The sequence below is a fragment of the Moesziomyces antarcticus genome, assembly GCF_000747765.1.
Source record: "Moesziomyces antarcticus DNA, scaffold: scaffold_v10007, strain JCM 10317, whole genome shotgun sequence".
Classification (NCBI taxonomy): domain Eukaryota; kingdom Fungi; phylum Basidiomycota; class Ustilaginomycetes; order Ustilaginales; family Ustilaginaceae; genus Moesziomyces; species Moesziomyces antarcticus.
The window spans coordinates 459,015-478,416 of NW_014639003.1; the positions used below are offsets into that span (position 1 = coordinate 459,015).

Here is a 19,402-nt window from a genome sequence, read left to right on the forward strand (position 1 = left end):
ACCTCGCAGAACCCCAACGTCGAGTTTCGCATCGAGTGCCTAGCCAAACATGCAGATCTTCAAGCTGCTGCCTGCCTTTGTTACTGCGGGCGCTGCCTCCGCCGTAAGTGCTCGTTGCGACGTCGCAAAGCTTCAGAGCCGCGTCTGACCCCTCATTCCTCCCTGTGCAAATCGCAAGGCCTCTCTGGAACCTCGTTCGAGCCGATCCGACTGCCTCCGGGACACTACCGAGAATGCTGCGCTTGGCGCGCCTCGGAAAGCCGATGTGGCCATCTGCTACCACGGAGACAACGCTTCCACCTCCGACGATGCTCAAATGAACAAAGATGACGACCATTTCGGCTACTTTTACAAGACCAGCTGCAACCACAGGAGGGTCGGGTAAGTGCAGATGGTGCGCGCTCCTTGAGCTTCTCCATTCGAGTTGCTGGCTTGCGTCGTGGTTTCCAACATCGTACACCACAGTCTCGACTGCTTCTGGATGAAGGGCCCCAACGTCTGGAGAGGCTACAAGGACGGCGGTTTTGACAACGTCTACGTCAAGTACTTCAACAACAAGTGCAGCTACGACGGCTCGACCGTCGCCGTGACCTGCTCGGGCTAGACCTCCTCGAGCTGCTCGCGCGACGTCCCTTGCTCTGTCCAAGGCCGCCGCACCTTGATCCGCTCTGTGCGCCGCTGCTCGTCGGCAGTGTCACTGCTCGAAGCCAATTGCACTTTGTCTTCCCCATCAGCATATCTGCATTCCAGCAAGGTGAGCGTTGCTGCTGGATGAGGCGGTGTGATTATTGTTTTTGTTTGGCGTGTTTCTGTGTTGCTCTCTCGCTCTCTCGCTCTCGGCCTTTGCGAAAAAGGGGGCAGCACCCTCATGGCACACGCGCCCACGCGCACATCACATGTCACACGGCACTCAGCATCCCTTGTCCTCCCCTACTTCGACCGTACCCGCACCTCCACACTATCGATCACGCTCACGCTCTTTACCCTTCTCTGTTCCGGCACTCCTCGATCCATCTCTCCTTTGATTCTCACGACCTGCATCCAGTCGAAGCGACGCCCTTGTCACGCGCCAGGCATGTCCGCATACAGCTTCACAGCCGCCCGATCATGAGCTTCCATCGAGACGACGCAGCGGGGCGCGCTCAATCCGGCGCATTCGCTCCCTCGCCTGCGTCCAGCCACGACTACTCGTCCAACAGCACCAAGCAATCCGGACACCCTGTAGCATCAGCGTTCAACGTACCCGGCCACGCCATCTACATCGCCGATCCCCATCGATTCGGCGTCCTGTTGATCAACATCGACGCCACTACCACCATAGTCACCTCGTCTTCCTCCGTGCTACCTAGGACTGCGCCTGTCTCTCCGAACCCACAAGCCTCTCGGCCTCCGCTCTCGCCCAGCGCCTACCGCAATGCATCCACCTCCAAGCTGGGATCGCCCCAGCCGCCGCCTTCGTCCTTTCAACATCCTTTCACAAAGTCGGGCAGGTCGAGACCTCTCAGCCAAGAGTTCGGCCAAAAGGCTCGGGATGTGCTCAACGAGTTTGGCCGTCTCGCAAGTCGCAGAGCGAGTGCGCTGGAGCGCGCAGGCGGCGCAGAGACGCTCGCCCGTGTAGCCGACGGCCTCAGCGTTTCCTCGCATAATCACAGCCAGAATCGTCGCGCGACTTTGCAACCTGCTTCTGCTAGTCAAAACTACCTGTCGTCCTCCGTCAACGACCTTTCGAGACCGCCGCCGCTGCGACTCGCGTCCGACGAACCAGCGCTCATCCGCTCCGCCCTCACGCAAAACTTGGTTCTCGTACCGCAGAACGATCCTCGTCGGCTCTCGTCCACCGTGCCTCTCGACATCCACAGCCGCATCACAGGCTCCGGCATCTCGTCGTCCCAACATGCACCAATCGCTTTCGTCGCAGACTCTCAAGACCAGGCAGAAGCACGCTCCGATGCAGGACCTGCCCCCCGCGAGGCTCGGGCTACCTTCGACCCCTCTTGCTTGCTCCTCAAGGTCTCCCCACCCGCCGAGTTAGCAAGGGAAACATGGGCTCGAGAGGCAAGCTCCTTTGCGTCACACGACTCCTCTCAGCACGAGACGTCGGAAAGTCATGATGTCAACCTTCGCTTCCGACTTCGACTCGAAGGCCATGCCGCCAACACACGCATCGACAAGAGCGGCGGCTCAGGCAAAATCCTCTTTCTATCTGCCTCTCATACACGCAGGCTCATCGACGCGATCGAATCTCCCCAGTCGAGCATCGCCACAGCCGAGCTCGCCAGCCTAGAGGGCATCTCTCGCGTCGAACTCCCGCCTCCAACCAGCCCACTCTCGGCCAACGTGTCTCGTGGTGCACGAGAGTGCGACTTTGACTGGAGCTGGAAGACGCTGGCTCGCTCAGCCTCGCAAGCAGCCTCACGATGCTGCTGCGCCTTTGTAGAGCTCCATCCAGATGGTGCATCCGCATCCGTACTCGCTGCCTTTTCTTTCGTCGTCGACATGCCTTCGTCAACATCTCCACATGCGAGCTCTCTGCGCGCCTCCGCCCTTGCCCCGCCGGTGAAAGCGGAAATGTCGCGATCGGACTCGCTTGCGCTCATCGCTGCACTCAACCTCGGCCAGGATCTTTCTGTGGACAGCGATGTGGCCTCGCCATCCCCCGCCTTGCAAGCAGGTCTCGAATCAGCCGCGGCGAGTCCGGCCCTCGAACGCTCGCAGCTGAACCCGCAAGGCGGCTCCCTTCCAGTGCCCATCGATCGGACCGAGCTCGCGCTCGAAGACGTCGTCAGCGACTCGCCCATTTTCCGCGCCGCTCTTGGCAACCTCGAGCGCAGAACTGCAAGCATCAAGAAGCTCTCCAAAGCTCTGCTCAAAGCCGTCCAGGAATCGCAGGCCCGCTTGGCCAAGCTCTTGGAAGCTGAAGGTGTCATGGATGCGGCATTCGACGATCTCGTCGGCATAGCTCCCGAAACTCTTGGACGCATGCAGGATCACTTCTTGCGCCAAGCGCGAGCCAAGTCCAGCCAGCACCGCAGAGAGCATGTGGATACAATCGAGGCTTGCCTCGAACGTCCGCTTCTGCAGCTGATCGAGCTCTGTCGCGCGGTGCAAGACGGCTTGAAGCGCTTCGACAACGAGTCCAAGACGTACTATTCCCAGACGCAAAAGTGGCTCGCCAATCGTTCCGACGCGTCGGCCTCGACTCAACCACACAGCGATCCCCCGTACCAACCGGCACTCGAGAAGGCTCACAAGCAAGAGCGTACCGACGAGAAGCAGAAGCTACGCGAAATGCGCTTCGAGCAGGCTCGCCTGGACCTCTTCCTCGTGCTTCAGCGCCTGCATGGCGGTAGAGCCGAAGTCAACCTCGCTCAGCGTGTTCTCCAGCTCTCGCGTTGGTATGCGGATTCACCCACCACCATCCCCGGCGCAGCAGGGTCGGACGACGACCAGAAGCGCTTCCTCTCAGGGCTCGAGGCAGCCCTGCAAAACGCGCTTGACGGGCACGCAAGCAAGCTGGACCAGGCCGAGGCTCGCTCGCGCCAGATCGGCGACAAGATCCGAGCGTTGGAAGTGGTGCTGGGCAAAGCCGCTGATGCCGACATCGATGTCGCCGGAACACACAAATTCGAGGCGGAGCAAGAGACGCCTCAGGCGCAACATCCGGGCGCCGCGGTCGTGTCGAAAGCGCGCAAGCTCAAGTCGTTCCTCGGCGCCTTTGCGTCGAATATGAATCCCTCGCCGCTCACCAACAGCAGGTCGCCTCTGGTGGGATCCGCCATGTCCCAGCAGGAGTCCGACCAAGTCGTCAGCAGCGCCAATGAGTCGATTCGGAGGCCATCTGCTCAACGTCGTCTGTCGCTCAAGCTCAGGGGCGACCGTGATCAACCCAGAGATGCCAGTCCGGCCTCACCTCTGCGCTCACAAGCACCGTCAAGCTGGAAATATGACGCTCTGTCAGCCCATTCTCGCAGGGGCTCGGAACCGCGCGACTTTACCGGTGTCACAGACCCCGACAGCTCTAGCCGTTCATCCAGTGCGCTTCCCTTACCAGACATCAGTGCAGCCAATCCGGATCGCGGTCTCGGTATCTACGCAGCGAGTCCACAACCATCGCCTCGAACCGCCGGGACAAATCAGATGCCGGGGCCAGTTCCTCCGAGCCCCGCCAACACGAATTCGGCTGTCGGTGGAGACCGAAAGAAAGAGGGAGTACTTTGGGTCATGTCCAAGCCCATCAGTGGTCCGGCAGGTGCCGATGCCCCACGAGGCGTCAGTCGGTCGACGCACTGGCGCGAATGCTGGGTGGTCCTGTCCGGCTCCGGGCAGATCAGCGAGTTTGCCGACTGGAAGAACGCCAAGGCGCTCGAGCCCACCAATCCGCTCATCGATCTGCGCTTCGCCACTGTGCGCGAGGCGCGCGGAGTCGACCGCCGCTTCACATTCGAGATCGTCACGCGAGACAGCCGGCGCTTCTTCCAGGCGCCCGACGAAGAGACGATGCGAGACTGGATGCGCGCCATCGCCAGGGCGATCGAGAGCTTGCTCAACGGTACTTCGAGCGTACGCAAGCTCGACCGCGCCGTACGGGCATCTCCCTTCGCCAACCTTGACGTGGCTCAGCGTGCGGGCGCCTTTGACGAAAAGGAAGAAGACGCGCGAGTTTTGGAAGGAGACGACTTTGCTGTTCGCAGGCTGCTCGACCGGACGACAAAGCCCTTCAGTCAGAGCATGACCGATCTCTCCTCCCCTGGGAAAGCATCGAACGGAGACCGAAAAGGCGAACGAACCAAGATCGGAGCCCACCTGGTCACACTGTCAGAGAGCCAAGCTGAACCCGGTGTCCAGCTGTCGAAGCGCGCATCGCGCCACCAGCGGGGCATCTCGAACAAGACTCCCATTTCTGGATACCTGGGAAGTGGCGGCCTAGGACTGTCGGCTGCCGACGCAGCAGCGTGGCATAGGCGCAGTGTCACTGGCGCAAGCGATGACGCCTCGAGCTCATCGCACTCGGCCAAAGATGAGCATGAGACCGAGTTTGACCGACAGATCGAGGCTGTCATTCAACGAAGCTACGGATCGCACGGCGAGACGGGCGCCAGCCATTCGGGCTTTTCGCACGCCTCTGCACAGGTCGACGAGATGGGCATGCTCAAAGGCGATCCTTCGCGGCGCACGACTGCTCCGAACAGCAGCTTCAAAGGCCACAACGGCAGCGTGGCGAGCGCTTCGTTCGGCACCAAAGAGTCGCGCGCTGCCGAGCTGGCAGCCATCTCGCGTCGGCCGGAGAATCAACGATGTGCAGACTGCCAGAGCGAGGATCCGCGCTGGGCGTCGTGGATGCTCGCCAACGAGGCGTGCTGCATCTTTATCTGCATCGGGTGCTCGGGTGTGCATCGATCGCTGGGCGTGCACATCAGCAAGGTCAAGTCGGTCGATCTGGATGACTGGACGCAGGAGCAGCTGCAGGCGGCTCGAGACTGGGGCAACGCCCGCGCCAATGCGGTTTGGGAGCACAGCAAGCCTGCTGGCCGGCTTCCGGCGCCAGGAGACCGTACCGACTTCTGGCGCACCAAGTACGTCGAACAGCAATGGAAAGCGCCGGCTCCAGCGCAGGGCGAAACGAAGCCGCAGCTCGATCGCGCCGAGGATGTGGATGCCACGCCGACGCGCCAATCAGTCGGCACGGCAGACAGGACCGCGCGTGCACCGAACTCTCCGCCTCCGGACGTGTTCGTCATCTCATCGCAGTTGCAGAGTCGTCCGGCTGGAGCTGGGGCTGCTGCGGAACCGCTGGGATCGCCGCGACCTAACGGCCCGCGTCCACTACCAAGCCGGCGCTCGGTATCGATGCAGTCGATCCCGACGACTTCGCCTCCGCAGTCGCCGGTCGGACCAGGACGCGCTTTTGCTGCACGAGATCTCACGAGCCCTGCCTCTCCCACCCGACGAGCAGGCCTGGACTGGAACGGGCGTCCCGACGTGCAGACTCGCGAGGCAGTATCGAACGACCAGTCTGCGCCGATACTGCCTGTCTTGATCCACAGTCCCACCAAGGAGGCGCTGCAGCACCGGCGTGTGGTGAGCGGGACGGCGGATGCGCACGTGAGCGAGGCCATGCTGGCTGCGCGTGCGGATCCGCGTCTATTTCCCTACGACGTCCAGCGAGCGCGCGCGGGCGAGCACGAACGGGTCTCGGTGCCTCCCTCGTCTTTCTTTGTGTCAAACCTCGACGGCGATTCGCCCTCGCCGATCCTGTTTGAGGACGCACCGCGAGGTGGATCGGGTTCCGACACGGATGCGGATGCATCGGGCGAGCACCGATTCGGCCCAGCATCGCCTCATCAACCTCCGGCGCGATTCGAGGCGTACACAACCGCCAACTAGCCCACCCACACGGATCACACCCCGATCACACTGGTTCCGGATCAGTGCGTGCCAAAAGCGCACTTGCATATACCTCTGTATACCCCGCTATGAAATTATACCTTTCTTCCAATGGGAGGACGACGCGGGTGTCTACTGTGATGACGGTGCGCGCAATTGGTGTGCCTCGAGGGCGGCAATTGCGTTCTGGAGGCGGTTTAGCGACTTGTCAGCGCCGAGGAAGAGGAACAAGTCGGCCAGCGGTGGGCCTCTCTCCCTCGCGCTGATGGCGAAGCGAAGAGGCGCCAAGATGGCCGCCTTCTTGACTTTGGTTTTGGCGGCCTTGGCGTCGGTGCTGGGTGGGGCTGCGTCCGAAAGCAGCTTGGGCAGGCGAGCAATCACGTCGTGGATCCCCTCTCTCGTCCAGCCTTGCGAGTTGTTCAGGGCTTGGAATTGGCGCTGCGCTTCGCGCACGGCCGCGTCAAAGTGGCGGTTGACCATGGCGTTGCGTGCGAACAATTGCTGCACTTCCGCGAGCGCAAAGTCAGGCTTGCGGAACAGCGGCGTCGCCGACTCGGGCACATCGTACAGCGTCGCCGACGTGCCCTTTGCCAACACCACCACCTGCTCTACGAGCTCGTCCTCGCTCTGCAGCCGCTCCGCCACCTCCGGGAACGCCTCGACGAGCTTCGGTCGCGCCTTGGCCACAATCTCATCGCGACCCCCACCTGGTTGCTTGTCGTCGAGCTTGAGCGCCAAGTGGCGCGCATTGAGATAGTAGAGCTTGGCGAGGTCGACGGTGGCCCGACTGCGGTTGACGTGTGCAATGTCAAAGCCACGCACCATCTCGGCCATGGTCAGTACGTCGTACGCCGTCGCGTCCTGCTCGCCCTCCGCCTTGGCCTTGGTGTGGGTGGCGCCTGCGCCGAGGTTGGCCGAATGGTACGCGAGGTTGTTGTACCCCATGAGGCCAAGGAAATTGTTGAGCGCCTCGGGCTCGAAGCCCTTGTCGCGGTAGCTCTCTACGCGGACGTCGCCGGTGCGCTTGCTGAGCTTGGTGCCATCGGCATTGACGAGCAGCGGAAGATGGGCAAATTGCGGCGGTGTGAGACCCAGTGCTTCGTACAGCCACAGATGCTTGGGCAGCGACGGCAGCCATTCCTCGCCGCGAAGCACGTGCGTGATGCGCATCTCGTGATCGTCCACCACGTTGGCCAGGTGGTACGTGGGCCAGCCGTTCGACTTGAGCAGGACGGGGTCCTCAGTGCCCTGGCGTTGCGGGTCGGCGGGGAAGTGCAGCTCGCCGTACACCAGGTCGTGATGATCCAGCGAGCCGGTCGGAGCGCGCAGACGCACGACGTACGGTTTGCCCAGCGAGATGAGATGCTTCGCCTCGGCCTCGGTGGGTGCGATGTAGTCGTCGCGCAGCGGAATGTGCTTGGTGCGAGTAGCATCGGTATTGGGCGACGCTGCAACCTCGGCACGAAAGTCGCGATACGCCTTGCCGTCTGCGATGAGCTTCTCGGCGTAGTGCCGATACAGATCGAGACGTTCGCTCTGCACGTAGGGCCCATGGCTGCCTCCCGCCGACGGGCCCTCGTCGTAGTCGAGCTTGGCCCACTCGAGCGTCTCCTGCAGCGCTGCAACCGAGCCCGGAACGAGCCGCGTCTGGTCGGTGTCTTCGATGCGCAGGATCCACTTGCCTCCGAGAGCGCGCGCGTAGAGGTGGTTGAAGAGCGCAGTGCGCAGTCCACCGAGGTGAAGATAGCCCGTGGGAGATGGTGCGAATCGGAGCCGTGCCGGTTGCGTCTCTTTGGACGGCGTGGGAGAAGCCGCAGACTGCGAGGTCGAGTAGAAGCACTGACTCCGCACGCCTGACACAGAGCTTCGGCTCGCCCGAGACGCGCGCAGCGAGTAGACGGACGTGCTCATACCGTGCCAGATGCGGATGTTCCGATGCTCGTTCGTCGCTCAGAAGATGATGAGGTCGGTGACAGAAGCACGGATGTGGAGGAGGTCGCTCGAGCTCGAAGCTTACGTGCAAGCAAAAAAGCGCTGGGCGTCCGACTTCCGAGCTTCCGCACGCGTTCTTCCCGCTCCGACCCTCCACTTGAGAACTTGACGGTGTTGCTCTCGGCGTGATTCTCTCTCACACGGCATCCACCAGCGACGGAATCTAGCAGCAGGAGGTCTGCTTGGTATAAGCTCCACTTCGATCATGGTCGACGGCGGGCCGGACGCGGCCAAGGACAAAAGCGCTCAGCCAGCAGCCGCTTCAGCCTCGACGCTCATCCTGCTTCAGATATCGGCAAGGGCGCTCACATTTGTCCTCAACCAGCTGCTCGTCCGTCTCGTCGCTCCTGGCATCTTTGGTCTCGCCAACATTCAGCTCGAGCTGCTCCTCTCCACCATCCTCTTCCTCTCGCGCGATGCGATCCGCACCATCCTCATCCGCAACGATCGCACCGTCAATGCTTCCTCCGTTGGCGCAAGAGAAGCAGGCCCCAGAAGCGGCACTACCAACGCTACGCACAATGTAGCCCTTCTCACCATTCCGATCGGCTTTGCTCTCACTGGTATCGCATGCGGCGTTTACACAGCCTTCATCTCGCCAAAGTCCATCCAAGCCGTGCCCACATTCCACGCAAGCATAACCCTCTATGCGCTAGGCGCACTCAGCGAGCTCGTGTACGAGCCACTCCTGATTCGCGCCGTGCGCCTCGGTCAGCCGTCGCTCAGAGTCAAGGCAGAGGGCGCTGCCGTATTTGTCAAGGTGCTCACCACCATCGCCACGATCGTGTATCTGCCTCGATGGTCGGCGGCGCCGTCGTCTGTAGAGCATGTCTTGGCGGACGAGAAGGCGGTAGCCCTTCTTGCATTCGGAATCGGCCAGGCATCGTTCGGCATGACCATGTTCGCTGTGCACCTTGCTTACTTTGTCACACACTACTCTGTCCGTCAGACCTTGGATCTCTACATCCCGCGGCCGGATCGTGTCACGCGTTCCGATCCTCGTACGGGAGTTGCAAGCACCGAAACAGCTTGGCTGGATCGTGCAACAGTCTCGCTCTGCATGGCCATGGCCCAGCAGGGCGTCCTAAAACATCTTCTCACCGAAGCCGACAAATTTGCAGTCGCTCGCTACGCCACCCTCGAGGATCAAGGTGGGTATGCACTCGCATCCAACTACGGCTCTCTGGTCGCTCGCATCCTCTTTCAGCCCGTCGAAGAAACGGCGCGCATCGTCTTCAGCTCCGAGCTCGTCGCGCTCGACGGTGAGGCGGACGCACCACGACCGGTTCCGCCAGGAATCGCAAAGCAGGCGGTGGAAAAGGCAGCATCCATGTTGGCAGCCCTATTCCGACTCCATCTGCTGCTAGCGTGCATCATGATCACCTTTGGCGGCCCGCTCAGCACCGCTTTCCTCTACATCATGGCGGGGCCTCAGTGGGCTCTTGGAACGAGCGCGCCAGCGATCTTGGCCGCGTACACCTGGTACCTCCCGATCATGGGCATCAACGGCATCGCCGAGGGCTTCGTACAATCGGTAGCAAGCCGCAAGCAGGTCAAGCGCTACAACCGCATCCTCCTCATCGCCAGCGTCGGCTTCGTGACAGTACTTGCGGCCATCAACTATGCCGTTGCAAGCGGTTCGACCGGTAATCTCGGCCAAGCTCCCGGAGCCTCTTCATTTCTCGCCAAGACGGGCCTCGTTTGGGCAAACGCCATTAGCCTTTCGGTTCGCGCCGGCTGGTGCTGGGCATTCTTGATCAAGTACTTCGGCCGTGCCGAGTCCGTGACCCTTCACGAACTTAAGCGCAGCAGCGTGGGCTCCCAGGCAGGGATACAGCATCGCGTCCGGCCTTCTGCGGCGCTCCCGAGCCGCCCGGCCTTGGTCGTCTTCGCAGGCGTCGCGGGCGTGCTCCGTGTGCTGGTGCCCAAGCTCATGCCCACAGCCGCGAAGCTCCTGCAAAGTTCGAATGCGAATGAAGAAGCGTCGAGGACGGGACGGCTGCGAGCAATTCGCCTCTTGCTGCCGACCGTGGGGCTTGCAGGCGCCTGCCTCGGTGCGGTCCTGACCGGCATATTCGTATTTGAACGTGCCGCACTCTTAGAGTCGCTCCGTTCACTGGGGCGCAGACATGCATCCCAATCACACGCCGATACGCGCAAGTCTCAGTGAACACAAGCAACATGCCCATGCCCTTTTTCTTACCACAGTGACTGGAGTGCCACAACCGACCACCGGCAATGTCTCATCTGGTCGATGCATGTGCAGTCATGCCAGTCTTCATGTGCCTGCTTACGGTATTATATGGGCCTCAACCGACGCCCCGAAAGTGCGGGCATATGAAAACACGCATGTATCGTGGTTAAAACGCCAAACACAATGACACTGCATGAAATGACGATGGGAACCAACGACCACTTCATCTCGATGCCTTCGTCGCAACGCGACAGGATTGCTCTGGCAAAGGAGAGAGCACTGTACTTTGTGCGACACCGCCTCGCAGTGAATCCGGATCCTCTCCCTGCCGAGGCGGCTCATTCAAGGGCATAAAAGCCGGCCTTTTGCCAACGTCACGATTCGGACGCCAAACTCGCATCTAGCCGGACTCTGGTTTCCTACTCCTCCACTGGCAATCATGCCGACCACGTCGCTTTGTCGACTGCTCCAATGCATGCTGCTGGCAGCCATCGGCGCTCAGCTGGTCTGGTGCGCTGGCGACTCCAATGGCCATCAAGATGCCGGCCTATCCTTCGCCGAAAAGTTTCATCTCAGTAATCCGTTCACGGGCGAGACCTGGTCCGAGTCCGACTACAACCGCCTCCTAGATCAAGCTTCCTCGCAGATCGACGGTCCAGAATTGTATGAGAAGAAGTGGCAAAAGTTCCGAAGAATTGGATCCGACATGTTGCGAGCTGCCGGAAGCGTCGCAACGCCTGCAGACCTCGTTCGACATCGTCAGTATCTCGACTACGTCTCGCCGGAAGATGGCAAGCACACACGCACCATCTTCCTCAAGATGGGAGACGTGCTGCCTTCGAATCCGATGGGTGTCTACAATCCGGACGTGCTCGTCTTCATGCATTCCGTCCAAGTTCTCCGCGATACCGATGCTATGTATCATCTCGAGCCCAGATACGTGCTGCGCGGCTCGCCTCAAGGCACGAGGCATTCGATCGATGGCATGCCTGGACATCAGATCGTCTGGCAGAAACGGACAACGTTCAAAAAGAGCTACACCTGGCTCGACGAGCTTCCTGATCTGTTCCAGTGGCCAGCGCTCGAGTCGGTCGAACGACTTGGCTATGATCCCAGAACAGTCGAGAGGCAGCTGGCTCGCTTACCACAAGAAGCCGACAACAGCCTCTATGCGCCTGCGCGGGCCGCGCGGATGGCCAACATCTTGGAACAAAGTCGACGATACTTGACGCAGTTCGCATCTTCGAGAAGCGGAGACAATCTCGTATGGTACAGTCTCATGTTGAACCCGGTCGACGGTGAAACCCGACTGCCATGGTTTGAGACTCCCATGTTCGAGCACTTTGATCTCAACAGTGGGCACGTCGAGCTCAAGCTGTACACGTTTGAGGGCCGGAAAGCCGCGGTGCTGGATCGCTTCATGTACGTGATGGCCGAAAGCCGTCAGGGTCGAGCTCGCCTCGTACCGCGGGCCGTCGTACGACCAACGCAGCTGTACCCGGCACCGCGCTTCGAGACGGTGTACACCGTTCCGCTCAGTCTCCAGGAAGCCGCGAGCGTGCAGCTGTCATACGTTCCGCACCTCACGCGCCCTGTGCCGAGGGGAGAACCGCACCACCCCCTGCAGGCGATGATGAGTAGGAAAAGGCCCATAGGTCACCCTCTCGACTTGCTTCATAGCGGTACTGTGCCCACAGATCTTGAAGAGGACGACGTTTTTGCGGCAAAGAAAGCAGTAAGGCTAGACGCATCGACCTACGGCGAATCTTCTTCACGATTGGCTTTTGTAAACGTGGACGCGCACGATCGAGGCTCGACTCGAGCTCCCAAGATGGTTTCCTTGAACAGTCTTCCATTAGCTCCCGTCAGTAATACGCAGAGGGCTCCGGCTGACGTCAGGAAGATTCCGAAAGCGACGGAGGACTCAGAGCTCATCTTCCCCGAGAGCCCGAGATTGGTGCCAGGGCTCGAGACGCCATCACCCCCGCCCACGAACACCTTTCGACGACCTCAGGCTCTCAGCATGCACCATCCAGCAATTTCGGATGCGCAGCCGGCAGCGGAGCCGCCGAGATTCGAGCATCGTCCGTCATGGAAGGCTCCACCGCCCCAACAGCAACCCCAGTACTTTCACTACCGTCCCGGCGAAGCGAACCCCTACGAAATTCCGCGCGACAACCCGATGGATGTCTTGACGGCGCACCTGAATCCTCGGCTCGAGGATGGCTTCCACTTCCATCGTCCTTGATACCTTACCTCGTCCGTGGTGGGGGTGTGATCGCTCACACGACGTTTGCCGTCGGGGTCTCATCTTATACATGCCTCTTGCTGCGATGCAACTGCAATCAGATCTTCAGAATCCTGTCAGAGTGCGGCGCGTGGGACACAGAGCCTCACAGACTTTGAGACAAAAGGATAACATACGGGACACATAAGGTGTTGGGAGAAAGCACAAACAGCGGTTGCACGTAAGAGCATTTCTTTCAATGCCAAGCGGAAAGGACGCGCATCGTGATACAGCACTGCACATCTCCTTGTCAAGACCTCGTCGTACGTGCACATGTACAGTCACCATTCAGTCTGTGATGATCGTGCCTGCTTGAAGACTATCGTTGACTGTGTGGCCGTGAGATATGATCTAACGAGCCAGAACGCGTCGTTACACCATATGATAGGGCCGTAAGGTCTGAGTATCGCGATGGGCTACGGCCGAAAGGGGGCGCGGGCGGGACGGATAGGTCGTTGGTCAACGGTCGTTCCGTGGGGGTTAGCGCACAATGTTGTCCGAGGAGGCAGTGACAAGAAGGCGGCGCTAAAGGTCGATGTCGTGGCCAGGGTGAACCTGCGACTCGGTGTCGACAGCGGCGAGCGTGGTCTCCGGAGCGCGGTTCCAACGCTCCCATCGGGGTGTCCGACTCTTCCCCGCTTCTCGTCCCCGTTTCCCCTCTCCCCGACCTAGCGCAGTCGCTCTTGGTAAGCGCAAGCCTTGGGATCCCTGGCAGTTAGCTGTTCATCGTGTATGTAATTTGATCGCACTTTGTCCTCAATCCAATCTCAATGCCTCAAGTCTTGCCTTTGAGCTGGGCCGTGTTGCGCTCCTTGGGTGCGCTACTCCTTGGGGTCTTAGTCACGGCCCAGTGGCCTGTAATATATAATTGCGGTCTCAGGTGGACTATCATAGGGCCATCTCTGCCCAGACAACCGTAACTCTAAGCCAACGCACTTCAAGCTTGGCTTGCCGCAATTGCGACATCACAGCTCGCTCATCTCGCTCATCTCGCGCCGCTCCCAACACATCCGTGCGTCTCGTGTGGCAGCTCACTACACTGTAAGGCTGCGTCGTACCCGAAGATTGAGCGTGTGAATCGAAAATTGATCAACATGGCGTCTATGCTAGGGAACGATGGCGCGTGTGTGTGTGCTGGGACTAATTGGCGTTCTACTGCTCGGCGGAGATAGCAAATTCAAAGCGCCTGTCGCCATCGAGCTTGGGCCGCAAGCAGACACAGGCTCGAGTGCAGGATTACCTCAAGGAATCCAGTCAACAAGGACTTCTGCATTCATGGGACTTTATTGTACAGCAAACTGCAGCTCTGGAGGGCACGCTAGTAGAGCAAGGGGAAAACAAGACAGGTACAAGCGTACGACCGGTCTTGAAGGGCTCCGTGGTCCGGGCCGCCATTCCATACCACAATGACTTCGAGCACCTTCGACCGTGCTTTCAGCATTGGCTGCCTCGGCTGACGGAAAAGACACACTACGAGCTTCCGCGCGAAAACCCAATGACGCATCGACGGCGCCTCTCGAAAATGCCTGGCAACTCCTTCGTCCTTGATCGTTGCTTCGTCTGTCGACGCGGTCTCATCTTTCACATGCCTCATACTGCGATGTGACTGCAATCAGGAAAAGTCTGAACATGGACATTGAGCCGTACAGGTTCAAGGCGAATGAAGCGACGTTCTGAGGGAAGGCAAACGAGCGGCTACACGAAAGACTGCAGAATGACTAGATGCTCTGCAGCAGGTTTTGCAAAAGCATGACCTTCATGGAGTCAAGCAAGTGTTCTTCCACGTCATCATACATGTCGTCCATTTCTCGGAACAACCTCGGTATCAAAGCGAGTTGCCTCTGCCTTGCCTGCTTACACTGCAGCTCGAGTGCTCTTATGCGACGGTCCGAAGCCTCCATCAGAGCTTCAAAAGATGTGTCTGAATGATCATCCTGCAGAGATGAGCTCGACGAGATCGAGTCCGAGCTTGACGAGATTGAGTCAGAAGACTTTCGCTTTTTGGCCAACGGCGCAGTTAGTCCCAGCTCTGCAGCGTCCTGGCTTTGCTCTCGTCGAGGGTCAGAGCATGATGGAGTTGAGTTGGAAGCAACCTCTCCTTGCTCGCGACCTTGCGGGCTCTGTGGATTTTGTTTGTTGTTGAGGAGCTTTTCGAACTGCTCGAACCAGGGCTCGTCTTCTGCATGGATGTCAGGACTTGCCAAGGGAGCGCCATCCTTTGATCCTGCTTGACTTTTCCGGTGGCGCCAATCCGAGAACCTGCGCTCCATCGAATTGATCTTGTACAGCACTGCCGTCGCTGTTGGTGGATCGTTCGGCCTAACCTGAGCAGCAATTTGCTTAGCAAGGCGTGACTTGAAATAATGGCGTGGTTCACCGTTCCTCCGATTAGGAAAGAGATCGTCTGTCCACTCAGGGTGAGCAGACAAGATGTTCGCCAACCGCTGTTCTTCCTCACGGGTCCATCTTTGGCGCTTGCGTTTTGGTGCCTCCGCAGGTGGCGCAGATGGTTCGGAAGGATGGATCCCTTGCCTTGGCATGCTGATGCGCCACGAATCAGTCGAAGTAAGATCTAAGATCCGGAGTATAGCAATTAACGCGGAAGTGTACCAGAACCAACCTGTGAAGTGGAACGGATCGTCCCTTCAGTGCTTTTGGGCGATACAGTAAAGCTGCTCTGTCGTTGCTGTGGATGATGAGAGGCTTGATAGAACAACACGCTAAGCTAAAGCGGCACTCTGAACGCCTTCATTCCCTTCTTTCCCTGAGGGAGTCACCTTCTCAAAATCACATTCTCCCATCACACTTTCATAAATCACACAGCTCGCGTGCGGAGACAATGACAAAGGCCTTTATTGAACGGACGGGCCGCAGATAGTACAGACAATTACAGGACAGCCCTCGGAAGCACCGTTGTTCGCGGATGAGGGTCTTTGAGGTTGAAGGGGAAATGAACTACCAGGCGTTGGTCACGTGGAGGCTCGTGGGCTGAGCACGCAGCATGGACATGGTGCGGCCGTTGCCCGTAGGCTCGACGATCTTGGCCGGAGCCGGAGCGGTGATAGCCGGGGTGTCCCAGAGGAAGACGGGGGTCTTGATGTCCTGAGGAGCGACCGAGACACCGTCGACAGCGACGTTGGTGTCGAGGTCGTCGTCATGGGCGTGGTCCAGGTCGAAGTTGAGGAAGAGGCTTTCAGGGCTGGCGTGAGGGTTGCGCGGGAGGTGGTAGGGGCTGACGACATCACCGGGCGACATGTGCATCTTGTCGTAGCAGCTCTCTGGGGTGCCAAGGATGACGCGCACACGCTGGACACCTCCAGTCGTGTGCTCGCTGTTGTACGAGCGCGGCGAAGATCCGCGGTGCATACCCGAGAGGTACGGGTACGAGAAGTGCGAGGCAGCGGCATTCGACTCGATCGTGCCGACGGTGGCAAGGGATGCGTGCGACGTGTTGGTGTGAAGAAGCTTGAGCTCGCCACGACCATCGTCGGTTGGCATGAGCAGCTCGCCGCGGCCCAACGGCTCGTTGTCGCCAAACACGAACGGCGACTCATCGTCAGCAAGCTGCGTGATAAAGTGATCAGGCAGATCGCGCTTCGCTACCGGTTCGCGCTGCTGCTCGGCGGCTCCTGCATTACGGCGAGGCGCGATGTTGCCAAGCGTCATGAGCGGCTTTGGAGTCGAGGTGTACTTGTCGTCAGCAGCGCCAGCCTCGGGCTTGGAGCGAGTCAGCGTGCTGGCAGCTCGCTTCAGACGCGCACTCCAGCCAGCTCCCCCGGCTGCAGCAGCCTCGGCACCATCGCCGCGAAGGTACAGGTTCGAGACGGGCGGTGCGCGGTCTCGCTTTTCCTCATCTCCGTGGAAGCGGGCAAGATCCGCTTCGGCATCACGGTTGCCGGCGTCACGGCCGAGGTTGTAGGCAGCGGCCTCCTTGCGCTTGCGGTACGCGTAGATTCCACCGATTGCAGCGGCCACGGCAGCAGCACCAAGGAGTGAGCCTGCAATGGCGCCAGTGTGGTTCGAGTTGGCACCGGCATCCGAGGCGCCGTCCTTCTGACGAGCGCTGTCACCATCATCAGAGGGGGCCGCAGGCGGAGTTGGGGCAGCAGCTTCGGGCTTGGCTTCCTCTGACGGTGCAGTGACAGCCGCAGGCTGGACTGGCTCGGTTGCGACCACGGGAGCAGCAGGAGCCTGCTGGGCGGGAACCGCCTCAGATTGAGCGGGAGCGGACACCTGGCCGGCCGCAACGGTGTTCGCGACTGCCTGACGTGCCTCTGCAACACCCGCTGCCGAGGTGGACCACGTCAGACCGCCAGCGTTGGACAAGGTTGCAGTGTCGAGAAAGTGGACTGGCGATGCAGCACTCTGACCCGATGCAATAAAGCTCTGAGAAGAGTAGTCGGACAAAGGTCCATCGCTGAGCTTGCCGAACGAGGTCACCATCACGTCGGATGCCATGACCGCGGAGTGGAAAGCGAGGGCGGGAGGGGCAGACGACTCGGACGTCCACACAGCAGCATCCCAGCGAGCAGGCGACTGGTGTGGGTCCAGAATAAACACCTCGTTGATGGGGTCGTTTTCCGTGGTGAACTCGGAGGGGTCTTCGAGGTATCCGCCGTGAATGATGACTTTTCCGTCGGGGGTCACGACGGCAGTGTGACCCATGCGTCCGGCTGGAATGAGGCCAGTGGCATTCCAGTGCTCCCAGTCGCCAGTGGCCATGTCGAGTGCCCAGAAGCGGTCGAGAGGGGCCATCTGGCCAGCCTGACTCTTGCCTCCGAGGAAGAGGACCTTTTCACCGCACGTGCCGTTGGCGGGAAGCACAACGGTGGTGTAGTCAGTGAGCGAAAAGTCGCGCATGCGCGAGTCGAGGGCAAGCGACTGCACCGAGGCGTAAGCCGATCCGGTAATGTCGATGCCGACGTGGGCAGTCTCTGCAGACGCCGAGACCAAGGTGGACGCTGAAGCCATGGCGGATGACTCGGTCCACATGTCAACGCCAGCGTAGGTGCCGGAAGTCGTCGCGCAGGTCGATGCGTCGAAGGTACCACCGGAAACCATGACTGAGGTCGCGTTCGCAGAGGTGATCGTGACCGCCTTTGCGCCGCGACGACGGCTGGGTGTGACGCCGTCGTCGGTGTAGACTGCGGTCCACTTGCCGGCAGTGATGTTGCCGACGGGCGCGGACCAAACGTAGGCGGGAGCGTCCTGAGCGCAGTTCTGCGTGACGCCACCGACGATCCAGAGCTTCTCGGAACCATCAGTGATATCAACAGCCGAGGTGGCTGCGGCAAAAGCATGTGCTGGCAGGCCCTCCGAAGAGAGTCTCTGCCAAGATTGAGAGCTGGCAGTGGTGTTCTGACCGGAAGGGGTCAGCTGCGACGCATCGAGAGCATAGACGTCGTTGGTGATGTCGCCAGAGATGCTCGTCTGACCACCCACGACCAGCACAACGTTGTGTGCGGGCAGGAACGTGGCTGTCTGTCCCCAGCGTCGGCTGGGTGGGGTCAGGGTGACGTTGGACTCGGTCCCATCGGCTTTCTCGAACACGATGGTGAGGGTACGTCCCGAACCGTCTTGAAAGCTCTCATCTGAGACAGCATCGACAGCTACAACAGAGGGGAATATCTCGTCTCTTCGCAGACGAGCTGGTCGGAGGACGTCTTGTGGGTCAAGCTCGCGCCTCTTTCCATCTGCGGCTGAGGATCGATCTCGATCCAGATGTCCTGGTTGAGCTGGAGTGGAAGCGAGGTCGCGACCCACTTTGAGCTGGGAGCGCGCGACTGGCTGGTAGTTCTTGGGTTGAGGAAGGTGGCGAGCTGATCCTGGTTCCATGCGTGTTGATCGTCGAGGTTCCGATACGTAGCTCGAGGGCAGGGCGGCGACGTACGGAAGAAGGAGAGCCACGAGGATCGAGCGCAGCAGCCACAAGCTTTTCGCGGAGGTGTCACGGCGACCTTGGCTGCCGCAGCTGACAGCTTGGGCTTTCGTGTGCCTGCGCGAAGGAGAAAGGATTGGCTGGTGGTCCGGGAAGCGGGAAGGGCCAGCTTGGCACGCAGAGTCGACTGCGCGCTGTGCTGTTGTTGGACGCGAAGCGAGAGGTGCACGCGAGATAGACGCCAGCGTCGGCTCGACGTGACTTTCTTGCTCGCTCCAAGGGTGGAGTCGGCTTTGTCGCCTGTTTGTACACGTTTGTAGGGCCATTGCATCGTCTCGGGCGGTGAGTGGGGTGGGAATGGTGGGAGTGGTAATCGTCTCGATCAGAGACGAGGTAGGAAGCCGGAAAGAAGAGAAGAGGGAGAGACAAGGAGGGTATTTGAAAAAGCACGCTGATGATCCGAAGACTTTAATGGTTCGTCCAGACGACCAAGCGATCGAAACAGTGTGTAGTGATGAACAAATGGGCTGGGAGGGACCCGAAGAGCACAGCTCTTGGAATGAAACAAAAGGCGATCAGGGGCGGAAAGGGGGATGATGGAGGTAGGAAGCCAAGGCTCCGAGATGATGGAGCTTCAAGGTACTCTGACGGGCTCTGTGCATCCGAA

General features: G+C 60.0%; 7 protein-coding genes across 7 annotated transcripts; 4 read left to right on the plus strand and 3 right to left on the minus strand.

Moving 5' to 3' along the window:
- Positions 1-49: 49 nt before the first annotated feature.
- On the plus strand, positions 50-6,384 carry PAN0_007c3269 (arf GTPase activating protein; the record flags this gene model as incomplete). The annotated part of the gene is made up of 5 exons (XM_014801353.1): positions 50-103; positions 179-381; positions 466-558; positions 648-754; positions 1,046-6,384. The coding sequence occupies 5 exons, from the start codon at positions 50-52 to the stop codon at positions 6,382-6,384; spliced, it is 5,796 nt and encodes a 1,931-aa protein (XP_014656839.1).
- Positions 6,385-6,516: 132 nt separating this feature from the next.
- PAN0_007d3270 (glutamyl-tRNA synthetase) lies at positions 6,517-8,295 on the minus strand (the record flags this gene model as incomplete). Its single annotated transcript, XM_014801354.1, has 1 exon — positions 6,517-8,295. The coding sequence occupies one exon, from the start codon at positions 8,293-8,295 to the stop codon at positions 6,517-6,519; it is 1,779 nt and encodes a 592-aa protein (XP_014656840.1).
- Positions 8,296-8,581: 286 nt separating this feature from the next.
- On the plus strand, positions 8,582-10,546 carry PAN0_007c3271 (rft-1-domain-containing protein; the record flags this gene model as incomplete). Its single annotated transcript, XM_014801355.1, has 1 exon — positions 8,582-10,546. The coding sequence occupies one exon, from the start codon at positions 8,582-8,584 to the stop codon at positions 10,544-10,546; it is 1,965 nt and encodes a 654-aa protein (XP_014656841.1).
- Positions 10,547-11,009: 463 nt separating this feature from the next.
- On the plus strand, positions 11,010-12,818 carry PAN0_007c3272 (uncharacterized protein; the record flags this gene model as incomplete). Its single annotated transcript, XM_014801356.1, has 1 exon — positions 11,010-12,818. The coding sequence occupies one exon, from the start codon at positions 11,010-11,012 to the stop codon at positions 12,816-12,818; it is 1,809 nt and encodes a 602-aa protein (XP_014656842.1).
- Positions 12,819-13,268: 450 nt separating this feature from the next.
- PAN0_007c3273 (uncharacterized protein) lies at positions 13,269-14,405 on the plus strand (the record flags this gene model as incomplete). Its single annotated transcript, XM_014801357.1, has 5 exons — positions 13,269-13,477; positions 13,638-13,673; positions 13,829-13,869; positions 14,030-14,203; positions 14,296-14,405. The coding sequence occupies 5 exons, from the start codon at positions 13,269-13,271 to the stop codon at positions 14,403-14,405; spliced, it is 570 nt and encodes a 189-aa protein (XP_014656843.1).
- A 170-nt stretch (positions 14,406-14,575) lies between these two features.
- Positions 14,576-15,127, minus strand: PAN0_007d3274 (uncharacterized protein; the record flags this gene model as incomplete). The annotated part of the gene is made up of 1 exon (XM_014801358.1): positions 14,576-15,127. The coding sequence occupies one exon, from the start codon at positions 15,125-15,127 to the stop codon at positions 14,576-14,578; it is 552 nt and encodes a 183-aa protein (XP_014656844.1).
- Positions 15,128-15,812: 685 nt separating this feature from the next.
- PAN0_007d3275 (uncharacterized protein) lies at positions 15,813-18,692 on the minus strand (the record flags this gene model as incomplete). Its single annotated transcript, XM_014801359.1, has 1 exon — positions 15,813-18,692. One exon carries the CDS (start codon positions 18,690-18,692, stop codon positions 15,813-15,815), a length of 2,880 nt encoding a protein of 959 aa, XP_014656845.1.
- Between the last annotated feature and the right edge of the window lie 710 nt (positions 18,693-19,402).